Source organism: Bombus impatiens, unplaced genomic scaffold (assembly GCF_000188095.3).
Source record: "Bombus impatiens unplaced genomic scaffold, BIMP_2.2 scf_0107, whole genome shotgun sequence".
NCBI classification, from domain to species: Eukaryota; Metazoa; Arthropoda; class Insecta; order Hymenoptera; family Apidae; genus Bombus; species Bombus impatiens.
Window position 1 is genome coordinate 622209 of NT_176526.1, and position 22586 is coordinate 644794.

At 38.3% G+C, this 22586-nt stretch overlaps 1 protein-coding gene across 3 annotated transcripts; it reads left to right on the forward strand.

Annotated features, from left to right (window-relative positions):
- Positions 1-5101: 5101 nt before the first annotated feature.
- LOC100742971 (forkhead box protein D1-like) lies at positions 5102-19921 on the forward strand. Of its 3 annotated transcripts, none has more exons than XM_003486373.3 (9): positions 5102-5321; positions 7829-8177; positions 10734-10866; positions 17111-17695; positions 17773-17974; positions 18183-18231; positions 18336-18414; positions 18493-18633; positions 19032-19921. In XM_003486373.3, the coding sequence occupies exons 2-9, from the start codon at positions 8121-8123 to the stop codon at positions 19193-19195; spliced, it is 1410 nt and encodes a 469-aa protein (XP_003486421.1). In that variant the 5' UTR covers positions 5102-5321; positions 7829-8120; the 3' UTR covers positions 19196-19921. The 3 variants fall into 3 exon arrangements, with proteins under 3 accessions (XP_003486421.1, XP_012236249.1, XP_012236248.1); XM_012380826.2 differs by having other exon boundaries at positions 18514-18633; XM_012380825.2 differs by having other exon boundaries at positions 18484-18633; positions 19032-19195.
- The last annotated feature ends 2665 nt before the right edge of the window (positions 19922-22586 follow it).

Below are 22586 nucleotides of genomic sequence, written 5' to 3' on the forward strand. Positions count from 1 at the left end.
CTTTATACAAACTTATTTAAATATGATCTCATTAAAATGATTTTTATTTTTACCTTTATTTCGCTTATCCACATTATCGGAGAATAATAAAATTTAACTGTTTATGTTTAAGCTTGTTTAGCAATAAAACATTGATGACTTTATGAAGATTTAATGAAAAGTACAAGCAAGTACAAGTTATTATTATTGAGATTTTATACTCATTCCTACTTTCATCTTTCTTCTGTTTGCTTTTTCCAATCTTTTTCGATCGTCTATGTCATCGTGTGTAATGACAGGCAAATGAAAAGCGAGATAAAACATACCACGGGTCGTACCATAGAGATATAAAGATAGAGTGTGTGAGCAAGCTGAGAAAGCGGTATAAGAGTAGAAAGAGAACGCTGCATACAAACCTCTCATATTCTTGTCTAATAACACATGCACATTCGTATAGAAATAAAAATGTAATCATTGAGTGGTGTCTGTGTTCACTGTGTCTGATTAGACAAGCACAGAGGGAACCCTCTATACAGCGCTTTTTCTATTCCCATATTGCATCCACTTGCACGGTAACATATGACTCGCATACTCTATCTTTATCTCTTTATGGCCTGTACCTCGTCGGTGATCGTACCACGGACGACAGATCAACTGCATTATTAACTTTTAAGGAATCACAAATAATCATAATAAAAAATTGTAAGATTCATTGCAAGTATAATTGCAACGAATACAAGAAATGCCCTCCTTCTCTTTGTTTCCCAAATCTTTACGATTTATCTCCCTCCTTATTGTTTTATTTTCTTTATATATACTAGATAACTTATAAGTAATGCAAAATTGCAAATTACATACAATATTACAGTAAAACTTTTTATGGTCCTAGTAAACTCTTGGCACTAATAAATAAATGTCGATTTATTTTATATGGGCTCATCTATTAAAAGATGGTAGTTTATCTTACATGATCTCCTTTATTAAAATGATAATTTATTTCATATGGTCTGTTTTATTTAAAAAATCGTTGTATTACCCTGTAAAATTCCTTTATATTATTAAATATCTGCTTTAAGCAACTTTAGTACAATCCTAAAATTATTCAGAAAATTATAGACTTCTCTAATATAATATATTTTGTGATAATACTATTGTGACAGTTTAATATGAGTATTTTGTACTCTGTATTGTATTGTACATACTATATTGTATTATACCTAAATAAAGTGACACGAGATCTAATTAAAAAAAGAAGGAGTCAACAATTTTAAATAATTCTACGTTTCTATACTTCCCTTAACAAGTTAAGAAGTACATACAACCATGACACAATAGCTTGCAATGCGTTACTGTGGACTGTAGAACGTGACCACGACCAGTCATGACAAACCACCATAAAAAGCCAATAAAATTGGTAGGGAGAGACTGAAAGAAAGGGCAGCCCAGTGTTCCGGAGTCAGTTTGCTTTGACATTCCCTAATCAAAACAAGAATTCTCTTTTTCCTCGTGTTTCCTTACGCTTGTTGGGTCAGTCATAATTTTTAAAGGGTTCGAAGGATTGAGTTTCCTAATAATTTATCGTCCCTTCATAAGCGTGACCTGTTACGAACGATAGGAATTTTTATAGTTTCCAACAGCATATGATAATAAAAATATTAAAAATATTCACCTTATCCTTTGTTCATAATGATCCAAGATAATAAAATCTAATTGAAGTCTAATTAATGTCTAATTGAAAATAATTTGCAACAAATTATCCGGAGTCTCGATATATTCCTTTCGATATGATTAGTTCGCATGTAATAGAGTATCGTGCACGTGATAATAATTGGACAGGCAAGGCGCACGTTGTTTTAGTAGCGAATTAATCGCAATCGCCGCGGCTAATGGCAACAGTAACGTTAAGAGGCGAGGAAACAATCGGCCGGATCGGTCGCCGGTATTGTTAAACACGCTCATTGTACTGCTCTAACAATACACTGTTACAGTGACAACATTCAGCCCGGTGAGTCTTAGCCTTCGATCAACAATCCGTTATCACCATTGAAAAATATCCGGCTGTTGTTTTTCTTCTTCTTTTTTCAACTACTTGGACCTAATTGAAATTTTAACTATTCGTTCAAATTTCTTATCTTCAGTCAATGTATGAAATCAATAAGAATCGTAATGTACAAAAATCTAATTATAAATTATGTTGTAGAATAGTTGACTTGAATATATTCGAAGAACATAGTCAGAAATAGATATCTTTTCCAGACTGATTTACCGATGATGAAGGTTCATAGGCGGATAGGTGTATTTCATAAGGGATCTTAATTAATTTCTACTCTTTCAATTCTTGTCCTTGTACTGATTGTTTAAAGAAAGTTTATTTCTTGACTTCCTCAATGCTTGATGTTGGATGTTTATTTTGTGGTCAATGACCACTGGTCGAATATTTCATGGCTTTCATTTCTTTTAAATTGTTTCTAACCATTACCTGCAAAAAGAGGAATACGGTATTAAAAAATCAGTAAAAGAACCTGAGAAAAGGAATTCATTAATAAAAAAAAAATTAGCTTAAGTATGTTAATCGCAAGAGAGAGGAATTCCAGCAATTAAAAAGCAGTGCAAGAACACAGAAAATACAGTTTGAGTGACAAAAGAATGTTATAAGAACATCAGGAATTACGAGCAATTCAGAAGCCACACTGATCAACTCCATAAATTGAAAAGTAAATTTAAAATCAAAAAGCAAATTTTCAGAATATTGTGGAAATTTTAAGAATAACAGCTTTAAAATTTTAAAACGTGGTATACAACACGATAATACAACACGAACAATGCACATCAACTAATAGTTACGGTATCTCTTTCATTGTTTTGATAGCAATATGTTATATTGTTAACAGATTAAGTATTATATGGTCAATGGTACGCAATTTAAAACGAAGCAAGAATTTTGGTTGATTAGATGGTCGATGGAAGAAACGTAAGCTCTTCTATTTCACAGTCGTTATCAGCAGCCTGCCTAAATCACGTAGCCTCGTATTACGTAATCAGTGGCATGTATACATATATGACAAGCCTATTTCTCAGAATCGTACCTACATCACGTAGGAAGTAAGTATTTATATTGCTCACGATCAATGGCTGGGAACTTGTGCGCTGTTTATTTGCCCGGAGATTTCGATTCCGATAGCGACACCGTGAAAAGAAACTGGCTCTCAGGAACTTCACCAGAATAAATGCATCGTTGTTCCTCTGAATCCTACCTCCCTAAAATAAAACTATACATAATTTTTAGTCTATTGGTTATAATTATTAAAGTTGTCAATAAATCTGTGTTAATGTAGCTTCTTAAAATAAATTTTCTCAAAAAGTTATCACAATAAAGTGCGTACTTTATTTGACATACTTGAGAAGTTTTCTAGAATCTTCTAAAAGAAATTGATACTTGATATCTAATACAATAAAATTTCCTACTCAGGATTTGACTAACCATAATTACATAAGACTATTCCAGAACTGCCTGGAAAATGTTTCAGTACAGTTTTCTTCCAATAAAGGTACTCGAAGCGTACACTTTTTCTAGAAAGCAATGAGTATCGCTTTTAGGGGGTTGAAATGGTACTCGGTACAGTACTACTGCTAAGTGAAACGAGTCGCAAGGTATCAGAGAATGTTCACTGGGCAGGCGCGTGCAGCTGATGCACCAGATCGATCTTTTCATCCAATGAAACAGGCAAATGTATCGCAGTCTCCGCCCAAAATATGGCGACCGTTTTTCCTTCCCCTCTATCCTGTTAAATGAACATCCCCGATGCTGTCTGTAACACGAAAAATGGAACCTGATCAGAAACACGTTTTTAATGGATCAATTGACTACACATATCTCGCTTTCGTAGTCAAAAGGATTCATCATATTAAAGATTTATAATTCTACAAACAGTTTATCAATCTTTAGTTTTCAACAGAAATTCATTTCTACAAATGTATGCTTCATAACTTATGTATATATTGATGTAGAATATAATCCAAGTATAATGATTGTTCTTTTTGATTAAAGGAAGCTTTTTACGTGTAGATATAAGTTATGAGAAAAGGTATCGATCCAAACGAACGCGTGCGCGCTGATTGAAACCGGCACAGTGGAAACGGCAACTCTATGGTCAGACCGGGCGCAATGAAATCCTGACCAGGCGTTTTCCAATCAGTTCAGCGATTCTTTCGGCGACCTTAATTCCAGTAGGATTGTAGGTAATGATTATCGTGCAAAACACGGTTGCCTAATATGATTTCTTAAACGCCACCTGAGCACTGGTTACATAATTGCACTTGATGACTCGTGTTGGACCAATTCTTTACAAAGTAGAGCACACCAATATGTACATGTTTTGTGGTGGTGGAGGTTGAAGAATACCGAACAGAACAGGCTCTGAGGAGTTTTCACCTCGGGACAGCTGGACAGATGCAATTTTATTATTAATTATGCTGAATCTAATTTTATCTAAATTATACTGACTGATTGATACTTAGGAATAAATATATATATATTTTAATCTCATTGACAAACTGGTACTCTCTAGGAGAACTTAATTTATACTGAAGTCACCTTGTACCCGGAAATTCCAACAACAACTTGTAAAACTTGACCAATAAATAATATTGTCGTTCAGAACATTATTCTAAATACAATATTTGTTTCGTGCCACTCTACCTCTTTACAAACTTGTTGCTGGAAGTATAACAAATAACGCCCCAACAGATCAACAACCATGAATAGTCAGACATCCTTATTTATGTAACTGTTGCTTTTTTCTCCAGCCTCAATAAAAATAATTCAGCCAACGCATTGCGTCAATTGTGGAGTTTTTCATACAATCTCCTGCAAAGAAAATTCCCAAAGTTAGTTTACGGGCACTCGATATTGCATTGGAGAGAAATAGCAAGAGTTAGAGAGTAAGTCTTTGAAAGTAGCATACGAGAATTTTTGGCTGTTCCAACCGTTGGAGGCGGAGAACCAGACGTGGGAGGTCTCTGATAAGTTGAACGGCGCTGTGGCCGCGAAACTCCGCCTCTGTGCGCCTCCACCCGCTTCGGAACGCTCGCTGGCTCGCTCAGAACGTTCTCAATTAGTTTCAATCTCGACTGGCTCTCCTTTCTGGCGCACGTTCTATCGTGCTCCCGCTGTTACTCGACGGTTTCCACGCGAATCGCGATACAGTGATAAAAATTGCTATAGCAGTGCTTCAAACAAGCACCTTCTTGGTGAAAAGCTTCCTGGTGAACCAGCTACTGCAACTCAAAAATCTTCTGTTCCACTTGAAGAACCATCAGGTTTCTCTGGCTCCCTGGATCCTGTGAGTTCATTGGCTTATAGTTATATGTAAATGCTTTTAGTGATTTATTTAACCATCTTGAAAGTAATGATTTTTAGTTGTATTAATTTCTGGTAAATTCATGCTGTGGTTTACTGGTTTACCCCTGTTCTTTAGTTTGAGTTAGTCTTCTGGGTCCTTTTTTGTGACTTGAGTTACATAAAGTGTAATTAAGTAAAATTGTAGTTTTTGCTGGTGGTTCCTGAGTCATCCAGACTCAGTTTATGCTACTTTTATGAGTAACATAATATGTTTTTAAAATTGATGTTCGTTTGAATGAGATAGATGAAGTAGATGAATGTGTACGAGTGTCTCCTTATGCTTATCCTTAGGAAATGTCTTTGGAGATTGAACGTGAAGAATTCACTGAAATAAGTAGAAAATGTATTAGTACTGGATTCCAAAATAAAGATTACAAAATTATAAATCTGTCCTTTTCCCTTAAGTAAGCTATATTTTGTATCTCGATTCCTTTTAATTTTTAGGAAAATTTTAATCAAATTGGAATCTTCTGATAACGGAGAAAATTTGTTCTCATAATTTTCGGGAAAAATCATGCAGAATTAGATTCTTCTAAACCTGACGGCGCCGTCGGACGTTAACGACGTGGTCTTTTACGTCATGTGCAAAGTTCACCTCTAGAAGCTCTGGGTCATCATTGATCTAACATTTCAATTCATACTAAACGTTTATGATCATGAATCTCATGAATGAGATGGTTTACTATCACAATACGCGAGTGAAAATAAAAAGGTAGATTTCGTGACATATTATTATTATTGAAATATCTAGAAGACCGTGGCCAGGAACGAGTTTGTAAACTTGATTCCGCGATCAGCAAAATTCCTATGAACTTAACGCGGTGTTTAGTAAACAACCAGATAAATGGCTCTTCCTTCTGCCAAAGGAGATAAGAGGATCTTCTAATTACGTCAAAACAGTCGTCTGCACCTCCATAAATCAGGGATCAATTAACATACACTAATCTTAAGGGATTTCAACAGCAAAATCATTCGATGGTAAATTAATTTTCTGATTTCGTTAAATTTCCTACATATCAATTATTTTTTTGTTCCTATTGGGATTTTTTTCCATCATTACATATATGGACATTTCTTTTTAAACAAAAGATTAATTAATAGATGCTCGATTTTTAGTCACAGATTTCACAACCACTGGTTCATTAAACTTGGTGTAGGTATAACAATTAATTTTCTCCCTATTGAGACTCTGCTTGTACATTCCACCGTTGCATGATTATTCCTTTTTAACAAAATCAATTAATAGCTATATCAATTCAGTAAAAAGTTTCAAGATATCTGTCAGTTTTTTAGCGAGATCAAAGGTACTGAACAGTTTCAGTTATGTACAAACAGTGTTTGTTATGTACAACAGTGCCACTCAATGTTTGTACATAGTTTTACATTTTATAATACTTAGATGCTCTCTTACAGATCAAAATATTTATCCATGATGTTCGTAAACATATCTGAATACGTCATGGGACATTCAATAAATTTGTTAGTCATTTCCCAGTAGAAGTGCTTAATTGTTAACGAAAAAAACGGCCTCGATTAGCATTAAAGTGAATAATCAGCGAAATTACACGCGGTTTGATGCTGATACACAGCTAATGAGCTCATTCAGCGATAAAGCGATACGAGTAGCTCCTAATGTACATTCACTCTTAAAATAAATGAGTTCGACGGGCCGCGTATACCCTCTTATTGTCAAAATTTACGAGATGTCCGCCGGAGGACGTATCCAGGATTCTCTGTCGGCGGCCGCCGGAAGTCTCAACGACTCCCTCGGGATATACTCCCTTTCCTCGTGCTCGGCTAAGTGCTCAGCTGTTGCTCACTCGTCAACATTCCCTTCCAGAGCCGTGTCAAACTCCTTGTCCCATCGCATCGGCGGCTTTGAGCTTCAAACACGAGTCTCTACGTTGGGAATCGTTCAGGAGCATCGGAGAGATCTCGCTACATTTGTCACGAACAGGGGTTCCGGTTATTTTGTTGGTAGACGTCGGTGGAGAAGATGTTAGATCTCTAAAATACATAGAAATTGTCTGATAATGTCTTTTGAACTGTGAAAGAACTTGTTTCTATATTACTTAGTAAATTGGCGTTGATTGGACTATTAGACTAGGGATATTTATGAAAATTCATATTTCTAGACTGACAATAAGTCTCGTTTCACAATTCTTCTTTGCTTCTCATTTCTATGCTTTTGCATACTATATGCATTTTATGTGCATTTTTGCACATGCATAAAAATGCACAGTATAGCGATGATCGTGGTAAGAACTACTTTGTGAACTAGCTTTTATGTTACTAAATTATTGAGAAATGAAAGATTCTTTTCTTTCTTGCTTGTAATTGTTAGACTATGTTATAAATACATAAAAATTTTCATTTTTAAAATACAATTTCTAATTTTTTGAGCGTTTAGCTTATAAAATGAATTTGTATCTCCATTTTCTGTTACAGATCGTATCAGCAAATTTCAAGAATTATTTCCACTACCCCAGTGATACTCTGGTGTACCAACGTACCTTCCTCTTAAAGATGTAACATCAAGTATCGAAGGTGTACATAGCTTGTGATCAGTGTTTGACGGTCTTAAGTGTCAGTGTATTTGAAGAATCTTAAGGAAATTTCAGTCAAATTAATTAGAACGTTTTGAAAGAATCAGTGTTAAACAGTGGAGGGCTTGCCCGCCTATTGGGAGGACCCAGCCGTGCAGCATAGTGTAAATGCAGCTGCAGCGGCCAGCATTTTTATGAATTACGACCTGGATAAGTCAAGGATGGTCTCGCACGTCATTCCCGTCGCTGGGGTAATTTTCAACTTGTTAATTTACAATTTATCTATATCTGAACTGATGAGCAATCATAAAAGATCATTCATCCAATTCCTACAGTCACATTATTAGGCAAAGAGGTTCATGGTGATAGTGTAGAATCCATAATTTCAAAACGATGAATTTTTCTGAATTTTCGCGGTTTTTCAAATGAACGTTCACGAACGCTCAGCTGGAACGATAGTCGACAGTCGAGCCAGCGTCGCTTATCGTCGCACATGAGAGAAGAAAAAAGAGAAAAGTGGAGGTCGTGATCTCGAAAATTTCGCAACTATCCGATCTGCGTCTTCGCCGAGCATTCTCAACCATTCCCGTTCCCATTTCCAAGTAATTGACGCTCTTCTGTTTCCTTCATTCAAGTTAGAAAAATTCTTTTCCAATAATTACAGTCGAACATAATCCATGGAGTTTATTGAATAATCCTCTCTTCCATGAATGAACTTATACCTGATTGAGTCCGCGGATCGGTTGGACGTGGTTTAGATTTACAAAGCGAACTGGAGAAATCGATAGAAGCTCCTCTTACTATGGCTGACAGGCTAAACCAGGCCAGTTGTACGAGCATACTCCGTGCTGACTTAAATTAAACCAATATCGAAATCAGAATACGATTATTAGAGGGTGATGCGACGATTATTTTGGGGCAGACATGCGAACTAGTTATTGAAAATAAACGAACAGCTGATAAGCTGGAGGAAAAGCAGAGGAACTTTTATCAAGTCAATGATAAGAGAAGTTGCCTCTCACGTCGTCGACCTATGCTGATCTCTTCTCTTCTTTCACAGCCTGGTTTCTATTGCTGGATGTTCGTGCACTTGCTGAAAGGAGCAGAGTAAATTTTTCAGTCATTCTTCAATTTTTCATCACACACTGTAGTACTTTGAATAATTATAAATGGAAAACTAGTATTTGCTTACATTAATAGCTTTTATTGTTTGTTAAAAATCGCACTTTATTGCTTCTAAAATTCATAAGTTATCACTCTTTTGGTATGATCAAGTGCATGTTTGATTGTTTGACAACTCAATATTTCAATAATACAATTTAGACATGAAGTTAGTAATAAGTTTATCGGAATTTATCCTTAGAACCTAAAGTCATTCATCTGCTAGTTTACAGGAGTGATTTATAGGTCCTCTACCTTTATTAGTGTTGAAGTGCAAACAAGCTGAATCATCGGAAACAATAAATCCTCTCCTGTTTGTTTGTTTGTTTACGAAGCAACAAGGATTCTCCTCAGTCTTTAAGTACAAGTATCTACATGTTCCATAATTGAAAAATTATCATTACCACTTCCTAAACTTTCAAGGACATAAGGAGATCATGAATCTTGTAATACAGTGAGCGATTAACACCTTCAATACAGGATATATCATTTCTTTTCATTTGGTAGAGCCTCAACAAGCTCTCCATATATTTCTACCAGCAAGTATACCGGTATTAATCTATCTAAGCATCCCAAAGTCTCTACCCTTTGAAGAATCCATGGCTATGCTGATTCCCTTTTTTCGCTCGTTCAAAGCATTCATCGGTGGCGACAGAGGCCGAGGAGCTTAATTTAATGGCTGTCTAGCGAATTAACGAGGTGGCCACGTGTCCCAGCTAGCCGACCCGACGGATTTCTCGAGGACGTTTCTCAGTGTCAACCGTTGATGCACTTCTGCAGTATGTCCGACACAGTGCCTGTATATCTTGCTGCGTTTGCAAGCCGCACTTGACAGCTCTAGCGCCACTATAGAAATAATTATGAGCTCAGTGTCGAGTAGATTGTATACCCAATCGGTTTCAATCCCTAGGTCAACGACACGCCCTTTTATTTGGTCAGGTATACGAGTCAGGGAGAAGGATCTTCTTCCATGAAAATTTCCGATCGGTTTCTTTATGTCGTTCTCTGAATTGTATATACGATCGATTAATACAAATAGTTTATTTAGAAGGATTTGTTTTGAAAAAAAGTAATATGGTATGATAAATATTGAAAAGAATGTACTACCTCAAGGTATCGTAAGGTTGTTTAACGAATTTTCGCCAAGTACACTGGTGGCTCAGTGCAAACTAGACGTCGTAAAACCGGATCGCAAATTAACGATCTAGCGAGATCGTAAGTTTCGCTTGGCATAATACGATGTCACAACACGGAGTCGGTGTTTGTAAGCTTCCGGCGACGGCACTTCAAACATTGCCAGCTACGAGCCAGAAGCCTCTTTGGCCCGGTCTCGTGGATGCGCCGCGTCGTTCACCTCTCACGATCCTCCGGTTCGTTCACCTTTTATCACCTCCTTCTTCCCTTTTGTTCATCGTGTTATTGTTACGTTAAAGAGCCATAACGATTACCTGGGTTACCTATTTCATCATTATTTATTTAAATTGCGTCGTAAATACCGATGAATATTCATATAGCCAGACGCTAGATTACATATGCATATATTACATTTGTAGTAATTTATTTTTGGCAAAAACTCTTCTTGCTATAAAATGAACTTTCCCGCATTAAAAATACATTCATGGTAACGAACTTCTTCGTGATTGCAGGAACTGCAGCAAGGTAATGGAAATTTGGGAGTCGCAGGGTTGGGAGGGATGCAGGAGTCGTCCCACTCATTGAAGATCAAGCAGGAGCCGTTTCAGGTGTCTCCACCGTCACCTCTTCCGCCTCTGCACCAAGGTAAGCGTTTACTTAATCCTGAGCAACGAGAAATCGTTGCTGTACAACCAAGCTTCTAAAACGCGTTGACAATTTTTGAAAGACTTGCTTGACGTCATCAGGATCCCAGCACCAATGATTCCTCCGTGTTCATGGAATTCGAAAACCGCGTTCTAATAATACAAAACGGTGCTCGAGTGTCGCGTGACTCTATACGATGAAAGGCGCGGTGCACGGGGAAGAGAGGAACGAAGAGACTGGGCCGAGGGTAATCTGAAAGAAAACAGAGACGTTAGGACGGAACAACGAATACGTGAAACGAGGAAAGAAAGTCAAAAGTGTACGGAGAGACGGCGGAGGATGATATACCGACGGAGGCTGCGTCCTGATCTCTCCACGCGTCGTTTAGTTACATTCTCTGGCTCGATTACGCTCTCTTCGAACACTGTCAGTGACTTATCCTCCACAGCTTCGGATTAGAGATTATCACTGATAGAAATATCCTTGCGTATACGACGCGCGTCTCCAGGGCCACTGATGATTTATAAGCTACAATCAGCAAGCTGCATTGTTTTTGTATAGACGGTGTATACGCGTATTTTGTTGTAATATGTCGCTGATGGACGAGTTCAGCTATACGTTGGTCGTTAACGCGTCCATTAATCATTCTGCAAGGTAGAAAGAGACGCGTGCAGGGAATGGACTGGTTGTTTACGAACGCGTAATAAATTCGATCAAAAACCGAAGCAGAGTCATTATATCGTTTACATAATCTAGGTATACGAACCATTCGAAAAATATAGTTTCAGGGAAATCGAAGGCGATTTTCGTTACTAGCGGAAGACGGCTTTGTCGGAAGGGGGTTAAAGAAGCAGATAAAACATCGATAAAAGAAAACGACTGCACTCGGGGTTTCGCATTACCAGATTTTTCTTATTCGCTAATCGCTGAAGATAGACGGAGCCTCGTTGAAATCTAAGAAGCTTGGTATCAATATCTCCGGCCAGTTATGCGCGTGTGCATGCCGTCTGATCGCGAAACGCGTCGCAAAAATCATGAGCTCTTTCTCTGTTCGTGTTCGGATAGATAAAGCGATTAGTCAGTCTCAATGACGACGTGGAGGATCCTTCTCGTGGCTGGCGGTCGAGAATTTTGCAGGAGCAACACGAGACAACGACTCTCTGATGGCTCTTCTTGTGTTTTCGAAATCGAGGAGAACCATTCTGAATGCTTTTGTCGAGAATTATGGTCGCTAATCCGGGAGTGTTGCCCACTCCAACGGTTCACTTGATATATAGGACGACGACGGCGTTTTCCTGAGTCCCATCACCGATTGTGCGACTCTTTGCTCCTTCGGTTTCTTATGAAAAATATTTTAAATACTATTTCTACGTGCATAATTAGAAACACTTGTTTAAAAACTAATTTCTTACTACTTGATCCTTTATGGGCTCATGTAACTCTATTCCGTCATTTTAGTTGTTAATGTCTGAATCAATATCTCGTTCTCCTTGCTTTGCAGATCTCTGGTACGGTGCTTGATATTTTATTAATATTTTCCAACTGTAGGTTCCAACATGATTATGGGCTCCTCAAAAAGTTGGAAAATTTTTTCTATTCGGAAGAGTTGTGAGTAGCAGGCATAAATTACGAATATTAGTATATGAATGTCTCGATTGGTGTTCCACATTCATCTAGTGCATTGCCATATTTACGATTATGCGTGCAAATTTATCGGGCCAATAAAGACTCTCCGATAAGACTCCATGGAAAGCTGACACGTTTAATTATGCAGCGCTTGAACGGTGCTCCGATTAGCCGGACTTGTAATTTAGCTTCTTTAGTGCTCTCCAATCACAAGAAAATAAGACAGAAACGCTTTAACATATTCGCTATCATAATTATACTGTAATACTTGCTTTTCTAAATATAGCTATTTATCTTATTACCTCTGTGGTGTTAGTTCAAGATCCTCGACGGTTTTTAGCCAAAAACTAGCAGATTGGGCCTTGTTTTCATCACCGATAACGCGACCCTGTTTATTTATTCGGAAACCAGGTCGTGGACGTAATATCTTCGCACGTACTCGAGTTAAAATAGATCTGTAGTAAACAAGGGTACGGCTCTCTGATAAGGGAATCGCTAGCGTTCACAATGATTACGTAGATGCATAATTTTCGTCGGAACCTTACATAAACTTGACCGATCAAATTGTACGACATAATCTCAAATTAGGTCATTACTTTATAGTTCCCATAGAGGTCCAGAGCAGATAAGAAAGGTGGAATTAGTACTGTACAATTAGTACTTGATTTCCTTATCGGCATCTAAACCAGATGAATTCTTGGTTCTTTAGAACGATAAAACGGTTAGAATGACGGATAGTCGATTACAAAATCTTCACGAAAAAGAAGATTCGAGATAAATACTCGACGACGAACCAAGTGGCAAGAACACAGTCGGGCCCCCTGACTATTATCGCTCAGTTTCCGTTAGGTAATCGTCAGCATTTGTTTTCTACTGGGTCTGATCCAGAGTAGCTTTTTCCTTTCTCCAAATCACATACATTCGGTATAATAAACACGATGACGCGACAGGTTGCTATTAGAGGGGAGAGAGACGAGCAAAGAAATTCATTGCATCCTCAATGAGAGGAAAATTCACCTCCACGAATCAAAATGAATCCTGTTGTTCTCTTCAATTCTATATGACCAAAAATGGACGTTGTACTTCAATAGATATTATTTCTATTCATTTTATCCTTTAATATTCATTTTTGTGTATTCTACGCTTTTTACGAATAAATTATTCCAAAAGAGAAGATATTTGAAGAGATAAAAGCGTGCAGAAGAAGTGGAGGAGTACCGTAAGGTTAAAAAGTCTGCAAAAGAAAGCATGACATAAACGAAGAGATCAGAATGGTCTTTACTTAATACATAGTAACTAGGAGAAATTTGATCCCATATTTACTTCCGGCGTTGTGGACGTCAGGGAGAAGGAGGATACCGACGAAGATTGGCTCATGCGATGATACCACAAGCTGAGCTATCGTCGCGCAGATGATCCCATACCCCTTGATTCCAGTTCTATGTTATCCTCGTAACTCCTTCTCGTGCAAGGAATCCTCATTATTTTAGGCTTAGAATAATATAACTCCAATTCTTGATAAATTCAGGTTAATACCTTGAACGTCTTAAAGAATTCTGAAAAGAACATGTTTCAGGTTAAGTCATTGTACGCCTTCCATTAAATGGTAAAGTTTATTACTTACTTGGTTTATTTGGAATTTGATACTTGAATCTGAAGTATCGTAACATTATAAGATTATAAAATATGTTTCGAAGTTGATGGTATCACCATGGGCAAGCACGTGCTCATTACTGCTCATCCATGGTGGGAGTGGCTACTCCAATGGAATCCCCCTATTAGCTGGGTCATTGAACACGTGCCCTGACGCCCTCTAATGCTTGCCCTAGCTCGCTATAATCGTCATGATATTTGATATTAGAGAAGCATGACTTTCACTATTAATGATCATATTACCACCATATTACAATTACCTAATCAATTAGTGAATGATATTATTCAGGAAGAAAGAGGATACATACATGTATAAGTATGTACTTCATCCAATTACAATATATATAACAATCTTCTATATAGTTATTTGAGGAAAATCTCTTCATATACTTTTATATCTCATGTATACTAAAGGAATAAGTTTTTAATAAGTTTAAAGGTAACAGAGGCTTTTTTAGAATTAGAGCGTAGATTGACCTGATCAAAGAGTAAGGAGAAAGAGGCACGCATGGCGTCGACGGGGACAAAGGCGTGCGATTCGCAGCGTGATGTCACGGCGTATTGTATTTCGCTTATCGGCGCCGATTCCTCGCGGAACCCGTAGCATTTCAGGAATGCGAATGTCACGATTTTCACTGCGACAACGACGACGAAGACAACGACCTTCGCTTCGAGGATCGTCTTTGTTTCAGTCTAATCGATCCGCATCATCTTCTTCTTCTCTTTTCCATTCTCTTCATTCTCTTCTTCACAGATGAAGCAACAGTTTTTTTATCATACCGCTCTTTACAATTTGTCCAGGTGAACATTTGATAAGATGTGTAGCATTGATCTTGGCGAACAGCGGTAACTAAACCATGATCAACGTTACATATAGGAGACCTAATAAGACAGATTTATAACCTAGTTAATCACCGATTTTCCAAGAACTCGTGAACTCGTTTCACAAATCTGCAGACGTCGTTAAATCATCGTTACAAACATACCATGGCGAAGGCCACCAATTTTCGCAAGCCTAATTACGTCACGGGTTTTCACAACAGCTGCATTTTTCTGCATGCTCCGTTGCGAAACACGTTCTGCTTCCTACAGTAATCTACTTATAAGGCACCATAAGTGACACCACATCTTTGCCACATGTTAAGAAAATTATTTCTACAGTGGTCTTCTTATATGATACCATAAGTGTCACCTTTAGTACAAGCTAAGGAAATTATGCTTCAGTTCCTTTTCTATATCCAGTGTTTTATACTGGACGATTGTCTGTCGTAGACGACTATGAAACAAGGGATCCCGTGACGAGAGCAGATGTGGTCTCGTAGGTGTCGCGTAGCAGAGGATCTCCAGTTGCAGTCAGGTGTGTTAGCAAACGTTTCGACGTTATCGCGATCTCGTCGCTCGTTTATGCACCTTAGATCTACACATAGGAGTCCACGAGCCTACGTAGATATGTTAGGCTCCCCATAGGTCGATATCAACTTGTCGAACTTGGGACACGTGATCTGTAAAAGATGACGTACAATCTGAAGTCTTCAAGAAGATAACAGATCATATACAAATAGTTCCTCGTTGATTATACCTTTTTCTATTTTTTTTTCTTTAGTTTCTTTAGCTAAACCATCAAGGATTAAGTAGCGAAATAATGCGTGAAAGCTGCATAATTTCAATTTTATTTCATAAATGTAGAATTTAGGAAGGAGAGATAGAAATTCTGGAAATTCATTTTTATAATTGCAATGTCGATCCATTAGAATTCAATAATGTGAATTGATTGAAACGAGGCATCTTTGGGTCTGAGTTTAATTATTTTTCTCCAACTTTTTCTTTTAAAATATGTCCAATTATCAAAATAGCTAAAATATCTGACCGCCGCAACGGTACCGTAGGAAATATATTACCATGTTCCTGTGTCGGGAAACATTATTGTGTCCCGAACGAAGAAGCTTCTCCGCGCTGAAAATCATACGCCCTGGAGGTCTGCGTTAGTGGCATATCATATTTGCCTGGATTTGCATAGCCTGGGAACAGATGTTCCCGTTCCTAGTGGTTCCGATAACAATGTAATCGATCATTTACTGCAGGCTACAATGGACCGGAGTAAATTGAACAAACCATTTTTTAACTGAGTTTCGAATATTCAGTTCGTCGTTCTTTCTCTTCTTGAAATCGATCCGATTGAATTTGCGAAAATTCATACTTTGCTGTTTTTCCTTTTGTTCAGAGCTTCTCTGTTACCCGCTTTATCCTCTTTGTTGCGCAAGTGCGGCGTGCTTAACTTATCGGTGTCTAATTACGGTTTCAGTTACATGTGCTGCGGGGCACCGGTGAATATTCGACACCATGCACGTACGCACTCCTTTCCTGACTCATGTCTCCGTGTTTTTCACTCAATTTTCTTCCATCACTGAGGCCTCTGGCACTCAGTCATGCGATTCGCACGATATGATTTATACAATGGCAAATGTAATCTGGTAGCAACCATGATTCTTGTCAATGAAGTAGATATAAATACGTTTACGGTGAAAGAGAAAATGACGTAATTTTTACTCAAGGGCACGCAGTGCACCTTGGATGATCATTTCTTCAAACAACTTTTATCGTCGAGGCTCGAGTGTCGCCCAGCGAATTCCTTTCAAAGGTCCAATTGTTTTACCCCGACTGAGATTTCTTGGAAGTCGTGCCTGTACGTAGATCGATCGAGCCAGTTCCATTGTCCAATTTCTTGGAAACCGTGTCTCGAATGAAAATCATCTAGCCTCTTTTTTCGCCTTTTCTTATTAGAGCCTCCTGCTCTCTTCAGAAAATTATCAAAAATGTTGCTTTATTTTCTTCACGTAAATACTCCTTGGTCATTCGCAGATTCTCCTACAAGAATTTTTCTGAAGTTAATGATCTTGTCATGCAAGCCATTCTCAAGGTCATTCGCTATATCACGATATTTAAACGATACTTGTGATATTTTCAGTGAGCAGCTTCGTATCAGAGATGCAGAATGGCTGTATCGGCGTGTCGAAGGAGCTGGACTCCACAGTGAGCCTCGCGAGAGGGCTGACATCGCACCACGCCTCCCTGACTCATCATCACTCTCATCATAGTCTTCACAGCCCGAATTCTGCGGTGTCTATGCACTCCACAGGTTCCACTCATCATCACCTCGATGAAAAAGGATCATCCCCGACCGGAGCTCTTCACAGCACCACGAACAGCAATCCTTCGACACCGTCGACACCCTCGACGCCTACCACAGCGGCAGATGGGTCTTCCACAGCGACTGGAACAGGAAATACAAGTGGTAGCAACAGCGATTCCGCTAGCAAGAAACCTCCGTACAGTTACGTCGCTCTAATTGCTATGGCGATTCAACATAGTGCTCAGAAGAGGGCGACCTTGAGTGAGATTTATGCTTACATCACTGCCAGGTTCCCATATTTTCAGAAGAATAAGAAAGGTTGGCAGAATTCTATCAGGCATAATCTGTCCTTGAACGAGTGCTTCGTGAAGGTTCCTCGTGATGGAGGTGGCGAGAGAAAAGGAAATTTCTGGACTCTCGGTTAGTGGAATTTTTAGTCCAGGAATAGCGGCGGCTGGTCAATTCTGATACACTTTCGATACAATATCTACTTTTAGATCCCCAATACGCGGATATGTTTGAAAATGGTAACTACAGAAGACGTAGACGCATGAAGCGACCATACAGAAATGCACCGTATCATAAACCGCTATTTGGCGATCCTTTCTCTCCAACACACGTTCATTTAGGTCCTAGGAACCTGTTTGGTCACTCTCCGCCATCTTATGCTCCGTCTACATATCCCAGATACGACACAAGGTACCATTAATTATCACAAAGTTTTTTCATTACTCATTGTTAATTATCTCAAAACTTCTTCACCATTTATTATTAATTATCCCAAGGCTTCCTTCTATCATTTATTGCTAATTATCTCAAAGTTTCTTCGCCATTTATTGCTAATTATCTCGAAGCTTCTTCATCCCAGTATTAAATTTCAAAAACAATCTCTATTTGTGATTCCTAGTGCTTGGAGTCTTCAGCAATCTCAGCTGTCCTACAGTCACTGTCAATCAGTAAGTAACAAGTTTTTAATTAATCTTCTGAAATTCTAAGTTTCACACTTTTGTTATTCAAAAAGTAAAAGTATAATTAATCAATGTCCCCAATTTGTTCGCAGCTTCAGCCACAGTTGCAGCCAATGCAGTCTATGCAGATCCCAACCATGAATGGCTACAGTCAATTAGGCACCTCGTTAAGTGAGTCTCTCCTCTAATTAGCAGATTATTAGTACTTGATTTTGTGAAATGCTCGACGACCAGGCAAAGCGTTTCAAGGCAATTATTTGGATGTTCCAGGTGGAACCACGAGTTCCCCAGGTTCTATGGGTAGTGGTTCCTTTGGTAGCAGCTTCGCTAGGAGGCATGACGCCGCCATGACCCAGGAAACCGTACCTGCCAGGTGCTATTGGCCAGAAAGTAATTATTTTCAATCAGTTTTGCCTTTTGCATTTTAATTTATTAATGATACTAAACAAGCATGATTATTGTGGATTTTGCATGCATTTATGGAAAATTTGAAGATTTGCATATAGTGTCTATTAAAAGTATTTGCACATTTTCCAATGAAGAATTTCACTTATAAGTTTCTACGCTCCATTTTCATAGTGTCAAATTATACCGAATGTTAGAAAATTTTAAAATACTTGAACTTAATTAGTATGTAAATAGTATAATACATACAATAGTTTGCAAGTATTTCCTTTAGCCACTACGATTATATAAAATTGTATAATGAAATCATTTTTTGCAGTGATTTTCTTGTTCATCCAAAGAGACTGAACGAGACAAGCGTCTGTTTCTTTCTTCTGTTCTAGTGGTGAACGTGAAGGAGGAGCCAGGCACTGTGGCAGTATCTAGCACTAGCGTGGGTGGTGTGGGTGTTCCTTCAGGAATGATGGGATCTACAACTCCAACAGGAGTTTCTACGACCGGATTCGCGCCCATGGAGTTTCAGTCTCGGTCCAAGTGCTTCATGTGAATCGATCCACCGTTTACACCATTGTCACAAGCCGAGAATCTTATCAGAGTCCCGAAGGATCATCCTGTGCGTCGTTTCAGCGACGTTAATTAGGCTGAGCTTCGTCCGGATGAGGTGGTAAGCAAGAAGAGTGGAACGTTGGAGTGATACCTTTTACTGGAAATTTCTGTGGCTCCCGTGGTGACGTTGAAGAGAAGCTGAAGCTGGTCTATAGTGATAATTCTGTCTCAGACAAGCGTGAAAGGTTTGTTCCACTTAAAGCGATAAACATTGCACCCCTGTCCTCGTGTGTTTTCGACTGCTGCACAGTATTCGATATTTAAGCGAGATGAGGGACCGGTCCGTGCCTCGTGAATTGGTTTCCACAAAAGAAAAAACGAATTTGCGAGAAGCACAGATCTAGAATTAACGATTAACGCGTAGCTTAAGGCGCATTCGCGATACAGGAAGGCACTCGAAGATGTTTTCATTTATATATATGAATAACTAGGTCCATGTAGAAGCAAGAGATAAATGTGTATCTAAACATGTAAGTCGCATAACGCAATAGTAAAAAAGAAGAAAAAAAAAAAACAGTTTCTCTGCAAGACTATTCGTCAGTGTACATATCTAAGCCTAAGTAGTTTGATTAATTAACTGTGACCTATTCCAAGAACCCTGGACACACGTGGCAGCTCCTGTAATTAGATGGAAAGTCGAAAATAAATCTCTATTATTTATCGTCTAGTACCGTCACATGAGCATCATTTACCTTTCATTATGATATTCTATTCCAAATGAAATATAATTCTAGTTTTATAACTCTTACTCTTTAAAATATCCTATGTCATTCAAGATATCTTTCATAGTTAATTACAAAAAGATTCCCTACAATTTCTTTATTCTTTAACTAACTAATCACCGTGTTGTCCAATTCGTAATAATTCTGCAAATGGAAAAGCATAATAGATTCATCATTCGTGTCTATTTTGATTCTATTTCGATTCGATATTCAGAACAAAAGTATAGTCGCTTCCTGTGATTCAGTGCGAGCCCCTGGGCTCAGAATATCCCTAGCAAAATGAGAAAAAGAGCGGAAGAGGGAAAAATAGCCAATGGCCAGCAATGGTGATGTTTGCGTGGACGAGGATGTTTTACAAACACGGTGCGCGTAGCCGAGCTTTAATATTCTCCGTAAAAGAGAGGCTGGCCGTGCACAGCCAGTCAACACCGTACGTGCATCAGCGCAGGAATAGCACGTGCACTTTATTTTTCGTCTGGAAATCGATCGTACGGCCACGTCCCTTCTCCACGCCCGCCTCAAAATAAATCTTGCTTGCTCGATGGAAAAGAGCACGCTTGGCATGAATGGAATGGACAGAAGTCGTCCCACTTGCATCATTGTAGCTTCATGTTGCTTATTGGGGTCTTCACAAATTCCATTCTTTTTTCACTATTTCATATTGTTGGCTTTCATCTAATTAGTTTGTAATTCTTTTGTTGTTTAGGATAAAATGCTCCAAATCATAAATTGATCAAGCCCTGCAATAATATTCGTGATATTAATGATATAATTTTGTCTATACCAAAGAAGATAATTATAATAATTAAACTGAAGTGTTAAATCTTCTACGAATTTCTCAACTTCCTTTTAAAACATACAATTTTTACCTGACATTTTTCTTATCGCTATTTTGTAGAAGATATATTTCACTAATATAAACTATGGGGAGGGTCGTGCTATCATACTGACTCTCCTATTGGTTGGACGGGACAGGTAGAACATCTGTCTCTTCTTTGCGAAAGAACCACCATGGAGACAGATAGGGATACCTAAATTCCCATTGGTTGGCTGGGGCAGGTGAGACTAAAAGGAAGGGAGGCTTTATCTACTATAGGAGGAAACCTATTCTTTCTACCTCTAAATAGCAGTCTGCAGTTATTACAAGAAAAATGGTGTCTCCAAGAAAATAAAATAAGCCATCCATCTGTCCATGATAGAAAAAAAAGTATACAATAGCTAAATCTTACAAGAAACTCGAAACATAAACGTCGGCTACTGTTCGGTTCACGCAAACAGTCTCTATAAGCAAACACTGACGTTAATCATCGGTGGTTCCCCTCTCCGCGGAACGAATCCACCGGGAGTCAGGTAAATCATTCGTGGTGTTTCTCTGTAGGCTCAGATTACAGAGATGTGGCCGCGGTACTTTACAACGGGACGCAACCACCGTACAGTTATTATTTCCCATTGAATCAGTTCTAGTAAACTGACAATTAGAGAGACAATAATTTTCTTGATTTTACGACCGACATGGCTTGTAATTGTTGGTTGACGTTGAAATACGCTCATAAACGACTCGGATTGAACTCCGTTTCGAGACACACCGAATTACTGGCAGTTTTTATAACATATGAAATTTGTTAACTTTTAATTTTTCCAATTTAAAAGCTACGCGTATATAAAGTTAATGCATATTGTATTTTTTACTTAGCAAACATGTTTTAAGACTTGTGTGCATGCTAGGAGCTTGATTAACAGAATGAATTAGTGATCTGTTTTGATTAATTTTAATTAATATTGTTAAGAAACCTGTTGTTTCGAATTGGATAAATGCAAGCAAATTGGTGCCGTGCAAAAGTCTGAATTCGAGAGAAGTTGCAGTCATAATGATGGCCGTCCAAATAAATTGTGCAATATGCATGATTTTTTCGAATAATGATCCATGTGCCTTAATTTTTTAATTCTTCTCATCAAAAGATTTCATATGTTATCAATAGAAGTTATAGATTCGGTGTGCAATAGAATGATTATTAGTCACGGCTTAGACTAGCTTAGGAAATTAGTTAAAGCCGAGTGGATTAAATTTTATGTGGAAAGTTCATCCGGTTGCATTTTTTAAGGCGTTCGAATGGGAGGTAACGCGGTAGGCAGCCGAAGACAGCCGGGAATTCCTTCGTTTCCGTCGCGTCGAGATTCACACGCACGTGCATCGTCCGTGGCGTGTAAATAGAGGGCGGAGGTGACATATAGCGACAGCCAGAGCAAGCGTGTCGACCATTTAGGCGACTATTAGCAGCTTCACGGCCTCTTCCACGCACGTGCGACGAAGGGAACGCTTGTCGCCTCTTGCTGCCAGCTAAATTGTTCGATCCTGCGTGTCATTGACTAGCACATCATTATTAGTTTCATCGTTTTATAGTAATAATAAATGTAATCTCCCAAATACAAATAGTAGACACGATGTTGTTTGAATCCAAGAACAATAAAACACTGGAGGAACAGCAAGTTAACAGATGAATTAATTTATTTACTTTTTTGATTTATTAACTCACCCGAATTACAATGTTGATTGAGATCAGGAATAATGGAACACTAGAGGAACAGGAAGTCAATGGGTGAATACATATA